This window comes from Stegodyphus dumicola, chromosome 4, assembly GCF_044657685.1.
Source record: "Stegodyphus dumicola isolate Sdum_Otavi_A_Nest chromosome 4, ASM4465768v1".
NCBI lineage: Eukaryota > Metazoa > Arthropoda > Arachnida > Araneae > Eresidae > Stegodyphus > Stegodyphus dumicola.
The window spans coordinates 140,921,084-140,941,931 of record NC_140771.1 but is presented as its reverse complement, the minus strand read 5'-3'; the positions used below and the strand labels follow the sequence as shown (position 1 = coordinate 140,941,931).

At 33.0% G+C, this 20,848-nt stretch overlaps 1 protein-coding gene across 4 annotated transcripts in view; it reads right to left on the bottom strand.

Annotated features, from left to right (window-relative positions):
- The window catches only part of LOC118180950 (uncharacterized), an 833,338-nt gene that overhangs the window by 47,541 nt on the left and 764,949 nt on the right, over positions 1-20,848 (bottom strand). For all 4 annotated transcript variants that reach the window (XM_085815557.1, XM_085815559.1, XM_085815558.1 and 1 more), the window contains exon 5: positions 14,493-14,624. In XM_085815557.1, coding sequence (XP_085671683.1) covers positions 14,493-14,624 — 132 coding nt within the window. The remainder of the gene's footprint in view (positions 1-14,492; positions 14,625-20,848) is intronic.

Genomic DNA, 20,848 nt, shown 5'->3' with positions numbered 1-20,848 from the left:
ATATTATTTAATATCTATTCGTAAATGAAACGTTTGCATTATAAAAAAAGATAAATATATGCTACGACTCACCAAGATAAATTATTTAATTAATAAATTATTAAAGTCTAACTTATTTAAAAAAATCTGATGTGTACACCACATGAATTCCTTGTATGGAATATTAAATTATACGCATTTTTTCTTGCATTTCATTTAAACTTATTGGATTGAATTAAATCTACTTCGCCGACAGCGCATAAACCACAATAGAATAAATGCACTCTTTAAAATTCACTCTAGTATTTGTTTACCATAGCGACACTCCGGCGCTAGATTCACTTAACAGTATTAATAATTATATAACAGTTAACTTATATAAGAATTATATAACTGAAACTAAGTTAACTGTTATATAATCCAATAATTATATAACAGTTAACTTATATATTTCGTTCATATTATAACTCATAATGCACAAAATTTATATCATTTAAAGAATAGAATTATCTAATCGTTGCCACATGTTCTATTTAAATACTATAATAAAACTAGAATGATGTATAAAAGAAATTCAGCAAACAAAACAAAAAAGAAACAGATTTTCAAAGACGATTGAGTATTTCTCATTCAATTAATTCAGTTTTCACTTCGCGAGAAGGCAAAAATACATAAAAACTCAAAATATCTATATTAAAAATTACGAAGTAAATCTTAAACACTTATTTCCTCGAAAAAATTCCAGAAAGAATTAAGCATGATTTAATTGGCAATAATAAATGAATGCGTTATCTTTGTTGTTGGGAAGATAAGTTTCTCTAGATTGGCAACAAATCCACTAGTCTCCTGTTTCAAATGTAAACATCAATGGTCGCCATAAAAAAAGGCTTAGCGGAACTTAGACAACTTTAAAATTGTTGATAATTCTAAAAATATTGCATACAGATTTACTAAAGGCATAAAAATCTTAACCGGAAGATAAAAACAACATAATACAATCATTTTTAAAGCAAAAAATGTACAATTTACAAACATATAAGAGTAAAGAAACTGAGATCACTGAGCCGGGTAACAGAGTGGATATATATATATATATAAATATATTTATATACGTTTGGTGCGGCCGATTGCAACCAAAATACGATGTGAACATCTACATGTTATAGCAGTCCTATATACAAAATTTCAAAGTTCTGATGCTACTCGTTTTTGAGTTATGCGTACGTGCATACGTTCGTACAGACGCCACGAAAAATTCTCTTCAGAATTAATTTTAAAGCAATTTTATAATTTTTTTGAAGGAAAAGAGTATTTTATTCTGTCCTTACATACAGATATCACGCAAAAACGTCGTTAAATTTCATTCGATAGCGGTCAAAATGGATATTTTCGTTGAAATATGCTGCCTGAAACTAGCCGATGCGTTAACTTTGCGAATAATTTTAGGTGTAGCAGCGCAAAGCAAATGATAGCAGTTTGGAAGGACGTATATATACGCCTGCGGCAGTTAACGCATCGGCTGAGCAAGGCGTATATATACGCCCGCGGCAGTTAAGGGGTTAAAGGAGTGCTAGACAGTGAACTTATAAAGGCCTCTTGTTCCTTGATTAAAGGCATGTAGCCTTCTTGAACTGCGTTAAAACATTTCATGATGCGAAAAAAAAAAAAATTAAAACCTGATTTCATTATATAATACTTTTTTTCCAAGAGGTGGAGCCTTCTAAGTTTATCTTAAAATTTCTATCTCTGCATACAATTATTTATTAATTATAACAATATTCAATATTAAAGTTTTATTATTTTAAGACACAAAAGCAATACTTCCTTTTTACTTCGTAGAAGGAAGTAAAAAGAATACATATATAAAATATTAAACTCAAAATTACTGACTTTAATTTGGCTACATCCCCTTTCTTCCTTAAAAGTACTAATACAGTAATCTAAAGTCCATCATCCGCAAATTTAATCCGCGAATATGTTGCATTGCAGTGAACTCTCAGCCAGTCAAATTAAACATATTTTTGCGTATAAATACCATTGCAACTATTGAGTAACTCTTTTAGCTCTACTCTGCTCGTTGCTGTTGTTTATAACGGCTGTTTGCCGCAGTGCTTTGTCTCCATTGTCGGAGAATGTAGGCTTTCAAAATTGTGTGGTAACATATCGCACCCGTAATAATAATATGTCAATCAGTACTGTACGTCTGGAACTGCTTTATCCAGAATAAAATCATATTTAATTATTTTATGAAATAATGAAACACTTTATGGTGTCAAAAGATTTAAATTTTTAATTATATTTAATAAATTGAGTACCAAATTTAAAGAACAGTAATTATTTTATTTCGAGAAGGTTATTAAAAATTACTGAAATAATAATTAGAGATCTGGATTACTGTTTAAAAATTTTGAATCATTCTTTAAAAATTTAATAATGATTTTGAGAATGATTTGAAAATGAAAAGTAAATCATAAAGTTTGAAAACATTGGAAAAGAAAAATGTAATAAAATTTTGCTTTTGTGTCTTAAAATAATAAAACTTTAATATTGAATATTGTTATAATTAATAAATAATTGTATGCAGAGATAGAAATTTTAAGATAAACTTAGAAGGCTCCACCTCTTGGAAAAAAAGTATTATATAATGAAATCAGGTTTTAATTTTTTTTTTTTCGCATCATGAAATGTTTTAACGCAGTTCAAGAAGGCTACATGCCTTTAATCAAGGAACAAGAGGCCTTTATAAGTTCACTGTCTAGCACTCCTTTAACCCCTTAACTGCCGCGGGCGTATATATACGCCTTGCTCAGCCGATGCGTTAACTGCCGCAGGCGTATATATACGTCCTTCCAAACTGCTATCATTTGCTTTGCGCTGCTACACCTAAAATTATTCGCAAAGTTAACGCATCGGCTGCGCATCTGGGGCAGTTAACGCATCGGCTGAGCAAGGCGTATATATACGCCCGCGGCAGTTAAGGGGTTAACAAATGATGAATTATCTTAGATCAAATTAGTTAATGTGAATTTGCCTAGCAAATGTATATGTTTGTTCTTGAAGAAAACCGTAGGGTCCTACAGTTTTGTGTTAAATAAGAAAATTAGAAATGTCTTAATAATAATAAAAACCATAATTTCAGTAATACTATTTCAAATGATGTCAAAAAGTAAGTAATAATAATGAAAATTAATAAAACATTTTTGAAACTTGTTGTGACTTTTTAAAATAAATAATATTAATTCAAAATTTTTATATTTTAATAGTGTGTGAGAAGTTTTAAAAAGCCTTCCCTAAAAAAAAACATAATTTTGAAGATTCAAAACCACAGTTGTGACAAATTGCTGTCAAACTTGATTTTCTCTCAATCTGGCTTCTTTTCATATAAAAGTTTTCCTTTATATAATTGTTATAGGGTAATATAAAATTTTATTTACTAAATTTGTAAACGTAACTTCAGTATATAAGTTATTTGTCCTTGAATTTTAATGTTTGCGTGTGAATTTTAATGTTTGAATATTTATTTATTATCATTATTTTTTAAATTTCAGTTACGCAGTTGGGAGATTTTTATGGCCATAAAACATGAATAGAAACTTTGATATCTTTATACAATGTTAAAAGTCAGTTATCTTATAGTATAAAGAGGTTTTTATGTACCATTGTCTATGAGCATCCCAGTACTTACGCTGATTCGACTGAAAAGGACCCGCCCTTTTTCTATCAAAGCTTCGTTTATTATTTCATTGTACTCTGTTAGTTTACTGTTTATTAATTTCTAAAGTCTATTTTAAATTGCTTTACAATAAGAAAAATGTTTTTTCGTTTTATAATGTGTTAACAATTATTAACTTTAGCAGAATTTCATGAATATGCACTAGAAATATTTTGGTTTTATATTAACGGAAATAGTTTTCCAGAAGACTTACAAGACAAGAAATGTAAAATTTTCATTATGATATTCTAGCAAAGATATTCAAGGCCTGCGAAATTTTATAATTATTTCTTGCAAACGTTTCAAAATTGGACTGCAAATTTCAATAGAACTGTTAAATTTAGTCAAAAATGTTATATTTAAAATTTAAATACAAATTTTATGGTTTCCTTTCAAAATTATACTTCTCTTGCTTTGCTAACTCTCTAATGTTTTTTCGAAAAAGGCTTTTCTACCACCAAAGCCTTTTTTCTCTTTGAAAGGGAGAGGGGATTTACCAGATTAAAAAAAAAAAAAAAAAAAAAAAAAAAACTGAAACTTAAGATTGCTAACTCTAATTTGGCTACGTCACCTTCTTGTCTTAAAAAATACAAATATATGAATCTAAAGTGTGTCATCTGAAAATTTAATCCGTTTTGTGTTTATATAAATATGTTGCAATGCGGTTAATTCCCAGCAAATAAGATTAGACAATTTTTTTTCTATAAATACCGCTGCTATTTTTAACTTTGTATTCTGTACTTCAGTGGCTTCTGTTTATATGTCCTGCTTTGTCCAGCTGTTGGAGAATTCAAGCTTTCAAAATTGGGCTGGTGCATATCGCACCCATAATAATAATATGGGAATCAATACTGTGTCCCTGGAAGCGCTTTATCTAGAAATAAAATTATATTGAATTTGGCCACGTCTGTCTGATTATGTCATCCTTGTATCTACGCTATCCTCCAGTTATCTACAAAGAAACATCGCGCGCACACACACACACACACACATATATTAAGATATCAAAAAATCACGAAGAATTTATTTCCAAATTAAACTTAACTGGAACAGTCCTTTAAACTCTTAATTTTAATTGACATATCCTCTTTTCAAGGCTCCATATTGCACCATGTTATATCACGCTTTCTCTGCAGCAACCGCAATGCGAAATCTTTTGCCCAGACCCTGCGCAGGATTAAAACAAAAATTGTCAAGGCTTATAAATAGCACCACAACTAACTACACATCCTAGTTACGCCGTTTGATCTTCCTACTGGCAACGTATCACTTAACCTCTGCTAACTGTTCTCCTTTACACGTACACTACGTGTCTAAAACTGTGGCGCACATTTATCAGGTTCAGGTTCAGGTGGAAATGTAGTGGGACACCCAATGTTTACTATAAGTAATGTAGGTATAGTCCCACTACACTTCGGTTTATTTTTAAAGTAATATTCAAAATAGTACATAGTATAATATAACATAATATAACAGTATAAATAGTATGTCGATATTTTGATTGATATATCTATTAAATATAATTATAGTAGTTATAATAGCTATGATAAGAGTAAGCTAACAGTCATAATTTATAATAGTTCTTAATAGTTCCTTGAGATAAAGTTTATTATATGAATCTGTATCTTCTTCTTCTTTTTCCCTTTTTTACTATATCATTATTATTGCAAGGGTTTGTTTTTAAGATAATTAGATAATAAAAGTTTTAGATGAATTGCAGCTTCAAAAATGAATTTTGACATTAATTACATTAGTGCTCACATAAAATTTTGCCTATTGAAGATAGATATTTGATTGTATTTTCTATTTTACTTTTTAAATGTTTGTTGGTAATTGCAAAACTAAGGAAGGCATTGATATTTGAATTAGGCAATTTAATATGAGTTGACTTTGTTAAGGGACATTGAGTAATATAATGGATTGGATCACCTTTATTTCCACATACACATTGCTCAGAGTTAGAGATGTTGAATCTGAAGAAGTATGTGGGAAATGGCCCATGTCCAGTTAAAAAGCGGTTTATATAACCATTGACCATTGTACATGTATCATTTACATGAGGTGCTATTTTATTTAATTGTCTTCCTGTATTTATTGTTGTCCATTCTTCTTCCCACATTTGGAGGCTGATTTTATGTAGATATTTCTTGAGGTATGATTTCGGCCAGGAGATTTTTCTTGAAGGGATATTATTGTTGGTAGTAGCTGATTTGGCTGCTGAATCGGCTTCTTCGTTACCAAGAACTCCGACGTGAGCCTTTATCCAATAAATGTTTGGTGATATTTGAGGATATTGGATAATTTTGTTAAAAATATCTTGAATTATTTCAGATGTGTGTTTGAGATTTTGTAGAGCTAGTATTGCTGATTGACTATCCGAGAAAATATTGATTTTTTGTAAATTGTTATCGATAGAGTATTCTATTGCCATTCGAATTGCGTGTAATTCTGCTTGGAAGATACTATTTTCCTTGGAGAGACGATTTTGGAGAGTTATTTTCTGGGTTTGATCAATTTGTATTATACATGCACAGCCAACTCCTAAGTCCATTTTCGATCCATCTGTATATATTATTGGTGGAGATATATGATTGGTTGGAGGTTTTACTGTGCTATATATTTTAGGATTAGAGGCAGGATGTCTTCTGTAGGGATTGACTGAAATTTCAAAATTGTTTGGATTAAATATTTCATCATGTAATATGCAGGATTTTTTTAATTTGAGAACTGTGGCTTTTGCATGTTCAGTTTGTGCTAAAGTATGAAGAGGTGCTATTCCTGAAAGTACACATAGGGCAGCATTTGATGTTGTTTTATAACATTTTGTGATCCGGAGAAGGAATGGACGTTGTATTACTTGCAGTTGTTTTTGTTTCCGAACAGTCATAGGCTGCGCCCAAATTTCTGCACCATATAAGACTATTTTTGTTATTACTGTATTGAACAATATTTTTTGAATATGAGGATTTAGTCCCCAATTTAGTCCTTGGACATAACGTAAGTTGTTTGCTATTTTTTGTGTTTTAGTTCTGATATATTTGAGATGTTCAATCCAGTTGAGGTTTTTGTCAATGATTATGCCTAGAAATTTAAGTTTTGGAACTATTTTTATTCTATTATTTTCTATTGAAAATTTTGGTAGTCGAGTGATTTTTTGAGATTTTTTATGGAAAATTATAGCTTTTGATTTTTCTTCACTTATTGTCAGTTTCAATTTGTTGCTTTCAGTTTTAAAAAGATGAAGAGTTTCATTTACATTATTTTCCAGAATATTTCTTGTTCTAGCACTGATCACAAAAGCTGCGTCGTCAGCAAAAGCAACACTTTGTGTATGGGTTGGCCATTTGAAAGATGTTATTGAGTTAAATGTAAGGTTCCAAAGGTCAGCACTAAGGCAGGAACCTTGTGGACAACCTCTTTGTTGGGCATATTCTATTATCTTATTGTTGCATATTATAAAACTTTTTCTTTCACATAGATAATCTTGAAGTAAGTTAAATATATTTTTTGGACAATTTGCTTTTCTTAATGCTTCAAGTACAGATGGCCACCATAATGAGTCAAAAGCTTTGGTTAGATCCAGGCAAATAAAAGCAGAATGCAGATTATTGGAGTTATTGATATGAATTTGGTTTAAAGCTGAATCTATGGCATTCGTTGTCGATTTATTCGGGATGAATCCAAATTGATTATTGCTGATAAGTTCTATTTTTGTTAGATGATGTCGTAGGCGATTATTCTTTCTAAGACTTTTCCTATTGCCGGTAATAAGTTGATTGGTCTGTATGACTTAAGAGTATTTGTATCTGCGCTTGGTTTGCTAAACAAAATGACTTGACCAGTTTTGAAATGAGTAGGAAATGTGCTTAATTGTAGGCACTTATTACTGAGATATAAGAAAATAGTTCGATCAATAGAATGAATAAGTTGGACTATTTGGTTAGGTATTCCATCTGGTCCTGGTGCCTTATTTCTTGCTAAATTTTTTATTATATTAGAGATTTCCTTTAATATAAATGGAAAGTCATCCATTGTATCTGGAGCTGTATTATTATTTCTGATGTACGATTGTTCAGGAGTATCTTCTTGAGAGGAGTCTTGTAGAAAAACTTGTTCCATGATATTAGAAAGAGTTATTAAAGTTGCATCTTGATCTTGATGTTGAGATTGATTGAGGTTTGAAGTAATGGAGATTTGGGTTGGTTTAAAAACTTTGTTCATACAGATCTTGTAAATATTTCCATATCTTTCTGTGTTTTTGGTACAATAATCTCTCCAGCATTTATTTTTAGCTGATAGTATCATTTTTTTATACATTGCTTTTTGTTGTGAGTATATAATGTAAAATTTATCTTTCAGTTCTTGAAGGGAGGCTTTTTTCATTTTCCTATAGAATGCTCTTGTTCTGTTTCTCTGTATCCTTAATTCTTTAGTCCACCAGTTTGGCGCACATTTATCGTATTAAAGGCGATAAATGTGCGCCATTTATCGCACATTTATCGCATTAAAGGCGATAAATGTGCGCCATTTATCGCACATTTATCGCATTAAAGGCGATAAATGTGCGTCATTTATCGCATCAATTATTCTACCAATTAAGAAAATATGTTGTAAGAAATTCGTCATCGAAAAATAAATGATATTTAACTACAAGCTGGTCGCGCTTCTTCCAGAATTCCATCCAGTCATCCACTACAGTGCAGTTTCCAGCCAACTAAGCAGCAGTTTTCTCAAACCATGATTAAAAAGTGAATTGGTGCATTTCCTAATCAGGCTATCACCTAATATCAAGTTATCTACAATGAAATAAATTATCTCATATGTATGTGTGTGTGTGTATGATTAAAAATAAAAAGTGAAAATGGGTGCCTTTTACATATCGTCTAGAATGCAATGTACCATTGAGAAACTCCGTCATAGAAGGCATTTCCATGAATTCCTATTCTCAGTGATTACGTTTCGGTAATATTTAACTGATCATGTAATCCGAAAACGTCATGTTATCTCACGCATTCATGGAGGTAAAACTAAAAGGAAGCGCCAACCCCGCACTCAGACTGACACAGGGCTCCCAAGCTCCAGAGAGAGTGTTTTTTTTTTTTTTTTTTTGTTTACGTCGAGAATATCCTTGACAGCTCTTTGGCAGTATTTCCACACCAATCGAAAATCGGGTACACTTCCGCATAAAAGAAATGTTGTGTAGAGAATTTGTCTGATAGCGTTATTAAAACTAGGTGAATGATTTTCTGATTTATGGAAATCTTAATTTTATTTGATTCTGAATTATTTATTTTAATGCTTTAATTTTGGGGAAAAACAGATGCTTCTGGGAATATTATTTAGTTTAAAAGAATATTATTTATTTTTCTTTTATTTGCAATTTTTGTACAAGCTTTGATTCATTGTGAAAAGAAGCAGGGAAACGGAGGCAATTTTTCTAAGTCATGATTTCGCGCGCTTTGTCCTTTAAAATGTTCTAGAAGGAATTTCATTGTGCAGTTGACCTTAGGACAGGAAGTACGTGACAGAAGGGCCAGAGGTTGCCACTTGACTTTCGATGTAAGTCATTCAGGTTTTGGCGAGTGACGGTCCGGTTGTTGGCTAAGTGAAGAAAGGCGCGCATGCGCGATCACCCTTATTTCTGCATTCAGGGGTTGAAAACGCAAATTTTGCGAAAATTAAGGGGACGATAATTGAAGCCATAGTGGGAGCCCGCGTTTGTGAAGGACAGGAAGAAAATTCGAGTTTGAATCTCTTTTTCGTATGAGACTTTTCGTGCGAGACTTGGCGAGACTTGCTTGCGGAACTTACTTTGGACGTTACTCTTGAACTTGCTCTGGGATTGAGCCTTCGAAACGATGTAATTTACGAAGAGAGATGCTCCCCGGCCGCGTTTTGACTAAGAGGCGAGAGACTTTACTCACTTACTCTTCTTACTCTTGGAATCACTTACTGGGTGGACTTGCTTACTTTTGGGCTAAGATTCTAACTTCGAGCTTGCTCTTGGGATGAGCGAGAAAAGGCCTAGAGAGATTGTAATTGCCTAGAGAGATGTTTCCGGCCGGAAGCTGCAAACATGTTCCCCTGCCGCGTTCTGGTTAAAAGGCGAAATTGAACCGGGCGAGTGACTTAAGACTTTCAAGACCAGGCGGATAGCTGTGCTGGGCAGCAGTGTTCCTGTTTCTGTTTTCCAGAGTAAAAATAGCTTCGTCGTTATGAAAACCAGTTACCTGCGTGTGTGTTTCGCCAATAGTGCCAGGACAGGACGATGTCTTCTGAAACTTCCATTTGTGACCGTAAAAATCAGCCCCGCCGACGTCAACGCTTATTAGGATACGAGTCCTCCACTTCAAGACGTCCTTACAAGATAAGTTCTATTTTTTTGTGTTTGAACTTTAAGTAAGGTTTTAACGACTTCCTTGGAATGTAAAATAACAACGTCGAATCTTAAATTAATTCTCAGGCTTTCAATTGTTTCCCTTTCCCCTTCTAAATTACCGAGACAAACCTTAAGGTTTTTATATGAATTAGGATGTAATAATTTAAGTTGTTTGTGTAATCTTCCTTAGAACAGATGTGAATTGCAAATAATATGTTTTCCTTAACCTCTTAGAAATTATAGAACGGGTACCCGTTAAATTAAAAAAGTCATGTAATAGATTTGCAAATCATGAATTTAAATGTAACAAAAAGTAAATGACAAATTGAAGAATTCCCCTGTGTCTAAAATAAGTAAATTAAAAGGTAACACAAATAAAAAATGATGGATAAGATGATGAGGATAAGATTTAATTTTTATTGTGAGGAATTTGAATAAACTGATATTTAATCTGGAAACCTATTACTTATGTGTTCTTCTGTTATGTGTTATGTGTCTGTTATATCTGTTATATGTTTTCTTATATATTTATTGATTTTACATGTTGTTTATTCGATCCTCTCACGGCGCGGTCCCGGATGCATTTTCACCACGCAATGCATTAAAAATTCACTTATACGATCACTAAAAGGGTGGTAATTAGCAAACTCTTAAGAGTTCAGTGTCTCAGTTGATATTTAGTTAATTACGGTTTCACCTGTCTGTTTCTGCATTAGTTTCCTCCCTAAGAGGAAGTAGTAACACTGCATTGGTGCCCATGATTTTTAGGCAAAGTATGGTAACAAAACATAGGTTTCTCTCTCAGAAACAGAACATTAGTGTAGTAGCTTCATAACAGAAATATTCATTGTTGGATGTGCAATAACAGTGTGTGTAGTTTAGTGGCATTTACGAAACAATTACATCTTGGTTACTTTTCGATAAATTTCAACACTGATTTTGATTATGAATTTGTTTTATAAAATCTAAGCTACTGGACTACAAAAATATAGATTTTAGAAAAATTTTTATGTTATGGGTAAAGAATGAAAAATACCTTACGCTACTTTTAAAATGTCTAAATGTCCCAAAAATATAACACATTTTAAACCTTAATTTCCTTATAGCTAAGTGGTATAAGCGTGGAAATTTGTATACTTCTTTCGATGCCCTTGAGAGAGTATTCGCTACTTTTATTTTATGTTCCAGATATCAAAATGTTTTAAATAAAATGCATTTTTTGTCCTCCACATAATATTGTAGCATATACTTTTTTAAATTGTTAGAGGAAAGGCTTATAGTTGCTCATTTTAAACTCACCATTTCATTTTTATATCACTGAAAAATAATCACTTTGGGTTCACTAAAAATGAAATTACCACCAAATGCTGTAATCCTCGTAAAAATTAATAAATATATAGGCAGATACACTAATAAGTTAACTCCTTTTTCATTTGTAACCACACTATTTTGAGGTTGCTGGTTAGACTGTATACGAAAAACAACTTTACAACAACAACTACCAATTTTATTTTGTGGACTGTAATATTACTAAAATCTAAATCGAAAATGATAAATTCCCGACCATTAAAGGATCAAAACATGTGTGCTACGTTAGGAGTTCGAATCTTAACTAACTGAAATTGCGCAGAAACAATGCGCTGTACATAACTTTGAAGTTGCGCAGAAACAATGCGCTGTACATAACTTTGAAGTTTCGCAGAAACAATGCGCTGTACATAACTTTGAAGTTGCGCAGAAACAATGCGCTGTACATAACTTTTATTGCCTCGTAAGAGGCAACACACACATTTGGGTAAAATTATATACAGTTTTGCACAGATGTATGGAACAGAAGTCAGAAACATTTGCAAATTCGGCAGAAGTACCATGTGTAGTCAAGATGACGTGACCATGTGAACGTGTCACATCATCAAAACAACTTATTAGAATCTGAAAAATAGGGTGATCGATGGAGGTGAAAATATTTGTGTACTCTGCCAAAGAAGGTCCGATCGTGAATTGTCCTCTTATTGATTCCAGATTGTTAAATGTTTCCCATGAAAGGTTTTCTTCCCGGAAATTCGAGGATCATGCTCTTTTCTTAACCACTTAACTGTTTTGCCCGAAAACCGTTCGGGTGACGCGAAAAGGGACTTTTTTGATTTGCCCGTGTACCACTCGGGCAGTGTATTTTCCTACACCAATTCACTGATTGTTCTGGCCTTTTTCACATTTTTCACTTTGCATTGTTTCTGATAGATGTCTCTATTGGTCCAGGAGAGATTGTATTGTGAAATCATTTCAAAGAAAAATTTTCCCGCTTTTCATTAGGCGACGAAATTTAACGAGTTTGTTTGCACGTGTTCAGTATATTAGGCTTTGCGGATAGGTATTTCTTTCCAGTTTTGTCATGAAATGAAAGAACAATGGGCAACACTAAATGGCTTATAGCAAAATATAATTCTGATATTTTATCAGATAGCAAATCTAAATTTTCTATAAATGATTCTGGTAGTTATGTAAGTTCTTTATCGGAATTCTGTAGTGATAATGGGGAAACGGAAATTCAGATGGCATAATTCAAGTACGGAACTTTTGTGAAATGGATACTAGTAATCCCCCTCCACCACCGCCACGATTTCCTTTCACAACGAATTCACTTCTTTCACATTTACCTCCTGTAAAGTGTTCTTGCCAGTTCCGCAGTTTCGTCAGAAAAAAAGCCAAATTTAAATAAAAATGCTTTAATTTCGCCGTAATTAAAAATCATATTAAATTAATAAATGCAATACTTGTAACAGTTTTGCCTGCAGATTTGAATTCATATAATCGATTAGAATACAAAATTGTTTATACAAAATATACTTATTTTTGGTCACAATATGACAGGAAAATGAAACAGTTAAGTGGTTAACTTACGCAGGTCTTATTCATAGACAAAAAATGGTTAACTGGAGCATATTACATTACTTACATGTTACAATAAAACTATTTAAGCAAGAATTTTTCGTACTGAAAAGCAATCTGTTAAAAGGTGTTGTAAATCAAATTCTATGAGATGTGCTTTGGGAATATTGTACTTAAGGAAGTAGTAAAGAAGAATTTTAGAAGATGTATTTTTGAAATTAAGGTTAAAAAAATCTGAGAAATGTTAAAAGAATTATTATTAATTTATTATATTTTATAATACAGTTACAAGTTTTAAATAATATTAAAAAATAGTCCTTTTTTATTCCCTTTCAGAAATATTCATAGAAAGTTAAATACATGGAAATCAGCAGCAATATTTAAAAAATTTCAGTATTAAAATAAAAGTTGCTTTAGCTTGAAATGAACCAAACAGAGTATTAATTATAAATTGACTCTAATATTTGATTTAAAATATGCCTCAAAATCTAAAAACACCATCTCATATTTCAGAAAGGAAAGGAAGGAGGAAGAAGGTCAAGAAGAGGCTCTGTAAATAGAAAAGAAGTAATGCATAATCCTTAACCGAATGAAATCGAAGTGCCTTAAATTTTTTTTCTAATGTAATTAATGAAAATTGTGAGAATATTTCATTCAAATTAAGCTGTTCGGAGTAAACTGTTCTGAGGAAAATGTAGCATTTAATTCCGTTTAGAATAAAATACTGTTTATAATTGTATTCTTTTCACATACTTGTAGAAAAAGAAAATATATACATTTTATAGGTATATTTATGACGTAATTACAAAATGTTTACATCTCATCATGTCGTAAACCATTGATCCCCTTAACGGCAAGTCACTGAATGTTTTGGTCTCTACGATGGGATCGCCACTGCTTCAAAGCAGTGCATGGGGAAAAATAGTTAGAGCCTCTCCTCTTACCTCCATGCACGCTACTGTGATTTCCATTGAACATTCAGTGAACAATGGCAATTTTTTGCAGTAATTTAACATATTATATAAATGCAGTCTTTAGATACTTCGAACAGCAAAGTAAATAATATAGCAATATAATAATCTACATATACGTTTCCTTTTCCTGCGGGAAATTAAAGCAATAAATAGAATCACGTAATATAACTAATCGAGATACAAAACGTTTAAGTGTATTTTTTAGATAGGAAATGAATTTTGGCTATTAAGAAAAATAAATCAGATAATATGCATCATACAAAACCTGCCTTTAGGTATACATAAAAAATGTAAAGTAAAATTAAATTTATATTTTCATATTTATACTCGAAATATGATGCAAGAAGTCAAGAAACAGAGTACATGTTGTATATAAGGGATTCTGTTATGCACAGAAAAGTCACAATGTAGACTTGCGTTAATTTGAGTTGTTATAACAGAAAAATAAATAAAACGTGCTTCAGCAAGAAAGAGATAAAATTCTAAATAGATACAGTATTTATGACATGTAAATATTGAACAACACTAAATTTCGGTTTACATGAAAAATCGTATTCACCTGGAGGACTAGAAGTATGCTGGCAACGGCAAGTGAATCGCAGTTTGCAGCTCTGTTTCTTGTGCTCGATTAGTTTGTGGATTCCTGGGAAGACTTCCTTACAATTTCCACAAATAAGAATATCTGGCTCTCCTGCAAAGAAGAAAGAAACCTTCAGAGATTAGTGAGAATGAAAAATGTATAATAATAATTTAATCCCCGAAGGTTAATAAAGCGAATGATATACGAGCACTATACATCATTATAAGTTTTGTCGGATACTATATCATCTATCATTAACTCACCTTCACTGATCGATGAAAGCAACCGATGACATATTTTGAGCATGGATACGAGTTTTGTTGGCAGGAGAGTTAGATCGAATTTTAATTTTCTTAGTTATAAACTAAATACCAGTCAGTATTTCATAGATAGCATCTCTTTCAAAGCAGATCATCAAAATACAAGCTGTCGCGAACGACGCACGCTCCGCTCTTGGGAAACGGATTGAGCCTACAGACCGACGAGATTCGAAAAAGAAAGTTTGTTTTTTGAGAACTGGCAACGATGAGTGCATACTTTTAGAACAGTGACGCAGTAGAATAATGACGCTTTTAGATATGAATAAGAATGATGCTAAGTAGTTAGAAGTGTATTTGATGTTGTAATGATTTCGAAATTGTTTCGCTTTTGTGTGAAATGTCAAATAAAGTGATTCATACAAAATAGTGCCAATTTTAGATGAGTTTGAAACCAAATCGGAGTCTACAAAAGCGGCGGACCAGAATCGAAGAATGCGGATCATAAAGGTAAGCAACCTTTCTTCATTTGCTTATCTAGAATTTTGAATGATCTGTTTTATACTGAATTGAAATGATACAAGCAGCTGCTTTGGAGTAGTCCGATTAAAGTTTTATGACCGATTAACATGGGTAAAATAATTTCTATATAACTATTTATTCTCTTAATTGTAACATGAGAATTCTTTTCAAATCCTGATAATTAGTGTTTTAGCATAACGTCATTCGGATCAAACCTGTTTGCGTGCTTTAATTAATAGCTGAAAACTATTTAGCAATTTTAACGAACTTTTTTCTGAAGTTCGAGAAACTCTTGCATATTCATTTATAGAGCATTTTCACCTCTCCGTCAAACTTATAATTGGTAGCTATCTAAGTTTTGGTTTTTCATTTCGAATTTCTGTGCCAAGTTAAAGCATTGACATAGTAGGGCTATGGTACATTTATTATGCGTCCTGTTAAGCTGATGGGAATAAGCATAATTAAATAGATTTGAGCCAGAAAACTTAAATGGATGAACGCAATGTTTGATGTTCTGTTTTAAGTTCAAGTTTTTACAGTTGCATGCTGATGAGCACTTGCATTTTCTCTGGTAACAAGATAGTCATCAAGATGATTCTTCATTCATTTCCACTCGTAAAGTAGTGTAGTGAAGTATTTGTAGTTCATGAATCTGTTCAAGGAATCCGAATATTGTTTGTAATTTTCCCGTTTCTTGGCTTTAGAAACTCATATCATAGTAGTTGTCCAGTTTGTTAGTTGTCCTATTGTAGTCCAGTTTAGCCTTAAAAATTAGCTGAGCTTTTTGGTTTGCTTTATTTGATTACGGCAGGACACACTAGGGCTATCAGGTTATAAGGAAAGATACCTTCCTGGAGGATATTCCAAAAGAAACGGGCTTGTATCCACGTTACAGATGAGGGAAAACCATAAAAACGCCCATGTCCCTAGCCCGTTCACTAAGAATCGAACCCAGGGCGAACTGCTAACTTTAGCGACGACTTTGTGTGTTATTATGTATATAACCTTAGTACTATTCAGTGTAAGCACGTAACGTACTGTGTTATCAGGTTTAGAAATGGCCATCACAGAGGATTTAAAATTGAGAGGATAGAAAAACCTATAGAAACTGTGATAACTGCCCGGACAGGTAACTGACAGCAGTACACATTTTTGATTGTCCGGTCGTCTTTGCTGAATTTTAAAAAACTGGAGTCTTCTTTACAAGACAGAATCTCTACGATGATAACATTTTGCAGATTGCCAGGGCTGTCACCTTCGCCCATAGCATTATTTGTATAGGCTTCATCACAGACAACAACAACAATTACCTTGTAGAGTCTCACCTTCTTTGGTAGCCTAAACTGGTGAACTCTAGGAAGACTGCAGAGGAATAATCCTCTTGTCTTAAACTGCAAAGAAACAAAGTCAGAAGAAGATTGTAAATAACCCTTTTATTCGAACGCAATATTAACAATGACCCAACGTGGATTTACACAAGCCAAGCACGTCTGGCTCAACAGAAATAGGTAATGTTTAACTAATTCAAATGTGGTAGATTAGCCTACCGGCTCACAGAATAATTTAACGCGCAGGAAAGGCTCTGCTTTGCAGACATCAGTGAGATAAGCCGAATAGCTAGAAGCACTCAACGTCACAGAATCAAATCGCTAATAAATTACAGCGCAACGTGGCCTGAACTAGGAAGACACGCTCTAAAAGTAACTTGCGTAATCTTCACTTAAATACTTCACTTATTTCTCCCTAAATCTGATTAAATGCTCGCTATCTCATTTACATTCTGGCATGAAAAGCATGGGTGAAAAAAGAGTGATAGGAAAAAAATCATTAAACTTAAAATTAACTGTTAGTTAAAAATAAATGGATAAACCTCTCACCCTGATTTAAGACAATGTTATATATCACAGGATTTTCGCTGAAAGTCAGGTTTAAGTTCCTCGCACTATCCCTTATTTTGCATCTCCTTAACTAGATACAAAGATGTAGTTATCAAACTAACTATCATTAATTCAACAATTCTGTATATTTATTACAAAATACTATACAATAAAGAAGAGCATTGGGAAAATTTAATTTATCTTTTTTATTGTTGTGAGAAAATGAAAGAAATATATAGAATGATCCAAAGTTAATAGAAAAGTTAAAAATTTCATAATTCGAAGAGTTACAAACTAGACTAGGATAAAAGTTTTACAGAAATACAACAAAATCTTTGTATTGTTTATAAAAAGGACAAATTTTATTTTCAAAAGAGTATTGTATTATTTTCAAAAAGGACAAGTTTTACTGTCAAAAGTGTGCCGTGTTCAGTAGGACCAATAAAGCAGAGGTCGGCCGGCTTTATTGGCCCTACTGAACGGTATCACGTGACAGGAATAACAGCTGAATCTTCTTAGATGTTGTACAGTGTGTGAGTCATGTCATATCTAACAACTATCCTCGTAAATTGTGGCCGACACACTGAACATTTGTAAACCCAGCTGCTTTGCAAACTGCGCTGCACCACTGTGTGAACTTTCTACACAACTGAAGTAAAACCTGTCGATAAGATACGTTATTATTCTGGGCAAGCAAACAAACTTTTGGTAAATAGACAGTGTTCAGCGAGGAGGTCGGCGGGCTAGCTTGGCTTTTGTCTTCTTGGAATTATTATTATTGTTTTTCTTAATCTTTACATGACACTTAGTGTTAAGTAATCCATGTTTCATACATATTGTTGTGTGTACTAGATGGCTTATTTCTTATAACTGATAGATATTTAAATTGACGCCACAGTAACCAACCTACGCAGCCCTTATGATCTGAATTCAATTGAAAGAAGACTGGTTTTGCGCATTTTTTTTTTGTCGTGACTTCCCCCCCCCCAATAATGTGGTACATGAACTGAATTCCAGTTTCAAAGCAATTCCCAAAAATACTACTTACACATAACTGTTTGTAATTAGAAACTGGTTATTTGTAACTACATAAATACCAAGAATAGTATCTCATTTTTGGTCCTGAACTTCAACATATAGGCATATTAAAGTCACACACATTTTCCATGCAAAGTGTTTTAAACTTTTAAAGAAATGTCTAAGAGCTTCGCAATTAGTTTAGGTTAAAAGATTTATAATGTAAGCGAGGAACAAAACTGTCCTTATCCTTCCCTAATTAATATTTCACTAAAATCACTTACTTTATTCTATTTTTGTACAGTTTCCTTAATATTTATTTTTAACTTTACTTCCGTTGGGAAATCTGATGAAGACTACTGTGGAAAAGTGCTCTCATTCGTGATAAAAATATGTTACTGGATGTATCCACACTTTGAACAGGAAAACTTTTGAACGGAATTTCAAAAACTTCTTAGAATTAATTTGCCGTGCTCTATAATTTTGGTCAGAAAATTCTGTGGTAAATTTGTTCTATGGCATGAGAGAGAGAAAGAAATAATAATAATAAAAAAAAAATGAAAGACTTCTGAGACATGGGAGGACAATAGTTTTCAGTGGTTGCAAGATAAGCCTTCTCTGCGGAAGACCTTTCTCCAAGGTGGTGAAGCGAGATAAGTGTCTGCAGGCTGCTAACGAGGTCCATTGTTCTGCTCCAATTGTGCGGGGCGCCTTATTAGAGCAAACGACTAAGTTATCGACTGATTTTGGAAGTACCGCACTCGAACAGCACCCTCAAGAACATCTCCCGCACATTCGAGATTCCTTCAGCGGATGACAGTCATTATGAGAATTTTTGATCTTTTTATGTTCGTTTCAATTTGTGTTTATACAAATGTGCTGAAAATAGATCGGTATTATAACAGTATCACAATAGATATTTCTAGCTAAATTGCGGTGTTGGGCACGCTCACACATTTAATAATTACATAAAGGAGATGAAATATGGAAATTCATGAACACTAATGGCGTATCTTTCTGATTCACCAAATTCTGTTGTTCTTTTCCAATATAACTAAGCGAAATGTCTATTTGCCAGAAATTAAAAGTAAAGGTGGATAGAAATGATTTCATGTTTTTATTCACTTGATAACTTGGTAGACTGAACCACTATTCATTTGACGACTAACATACAGTAAGACAGATCGAACATATTTTCGAAATGGTCTTGTTTTAGAACCTAAAAGGTGCGACAGTTTGAAGTCAAGGATTCTCAAAGTTTTTCGGAATACTATATATATAATAGCCAGTTTTTGAAGTCGTAAATTATTCTAAAATTCTTTTCTTTGCTTTCTGAAGACATAGGTACTCTACACACGAGAAGAAAAATGATAGAAATGTTTTAAGATTTTAGGAAATCTGAAAGTTGAATAAATTCTTATACCCGACATCTAACAGATGAGCTTTGGCATACCGACGCGATAAGGTATTTCACTGGAAGAAGACAGGGTAAGAAATATGTTGAATTCGTACAAAGTAAACTTATTATTTCATCTTTTTCATAATAAATGAGAAATCAGAAGTAGGATGAACAAGAAGCGATAGAAATATGAATGCCGCCAAATGAAGGAAAAATGGGAGCTCTGTATAACACAATCAAATTATTAGTCTCCATTACCCATTTTTTATCTGTAATTAGTCTCCATTACCCATTTGTAATTTTTTTTCTCACAATATCGTTATACATCAGCAAAATTCAGTATTATATATATATGATTAGAAAATATATATTACTCAAACTATGTGAAGTAAACACAATACATAAGGTTAAAGAAGTTTTACGAAATTTTAAACGTGTCATTCATATCAATGAAAATATTTCATGAATGTTACATTTAGTAAATACTAAACCTTTTATGGTAAATACTTCAGTAAACGTTAAGAAACATCACTCGAAATCAACGAACCTAATCTAGTTCTTAAAATTTGGAGTGAGACATTGAATTTTTGACCTGGACTCAAATGCAAAATGACCAGTTGCGGGGTAAAATGAATGAAGAATGGGAACACTAAGAAACTAAGTACCATAATCAAATCAATTTCCATGTCACTTTCTATCTGTAATCAATCGTTTCTACCTACCTGTAATTTTCATTGTACAGTCATTAGGTTATATTGAAGCAGTAGACGAGAAAAATGTGCAGTGCCCTCTCTGGGATTCGAATGCTGGACTTCTTGAATATACGTTGAGTATTCTTGCAATTACACCACGAAGGCATGCGGAAAGGATGGTGTGTGCGTGATTATGGCAAAGCCTCGAGGGCTATCTGCCTAAAGGGAGGGATGCCTTCGTGGAGGACTTTCTAAGGGAAATTGGCTCGTATACACGTTACACATAGGAAATACCACGAAAACGCCTATGCAGTCAGCCCGTTCGCAGGATTCGAACCTCGTACCGAACTACCAGTGTTCAGCGCCTTTACCGCTCGGCCGCTGGTGGGACGCGGAAAGGATGGAAAAAATGTCTTATATACTTCCCCTTTTAAAAAGGGGACTGGAGATTAAGGCACCTAGTGTCCAAATCCTACTGGTGACGAATTATCGGCTACCATCTTTTTTTTTTTTTTTAGTTCGGGCGCCACTTGTAGAGTCATTAGGATTTTTGATGCTGGAGATGTGAAAA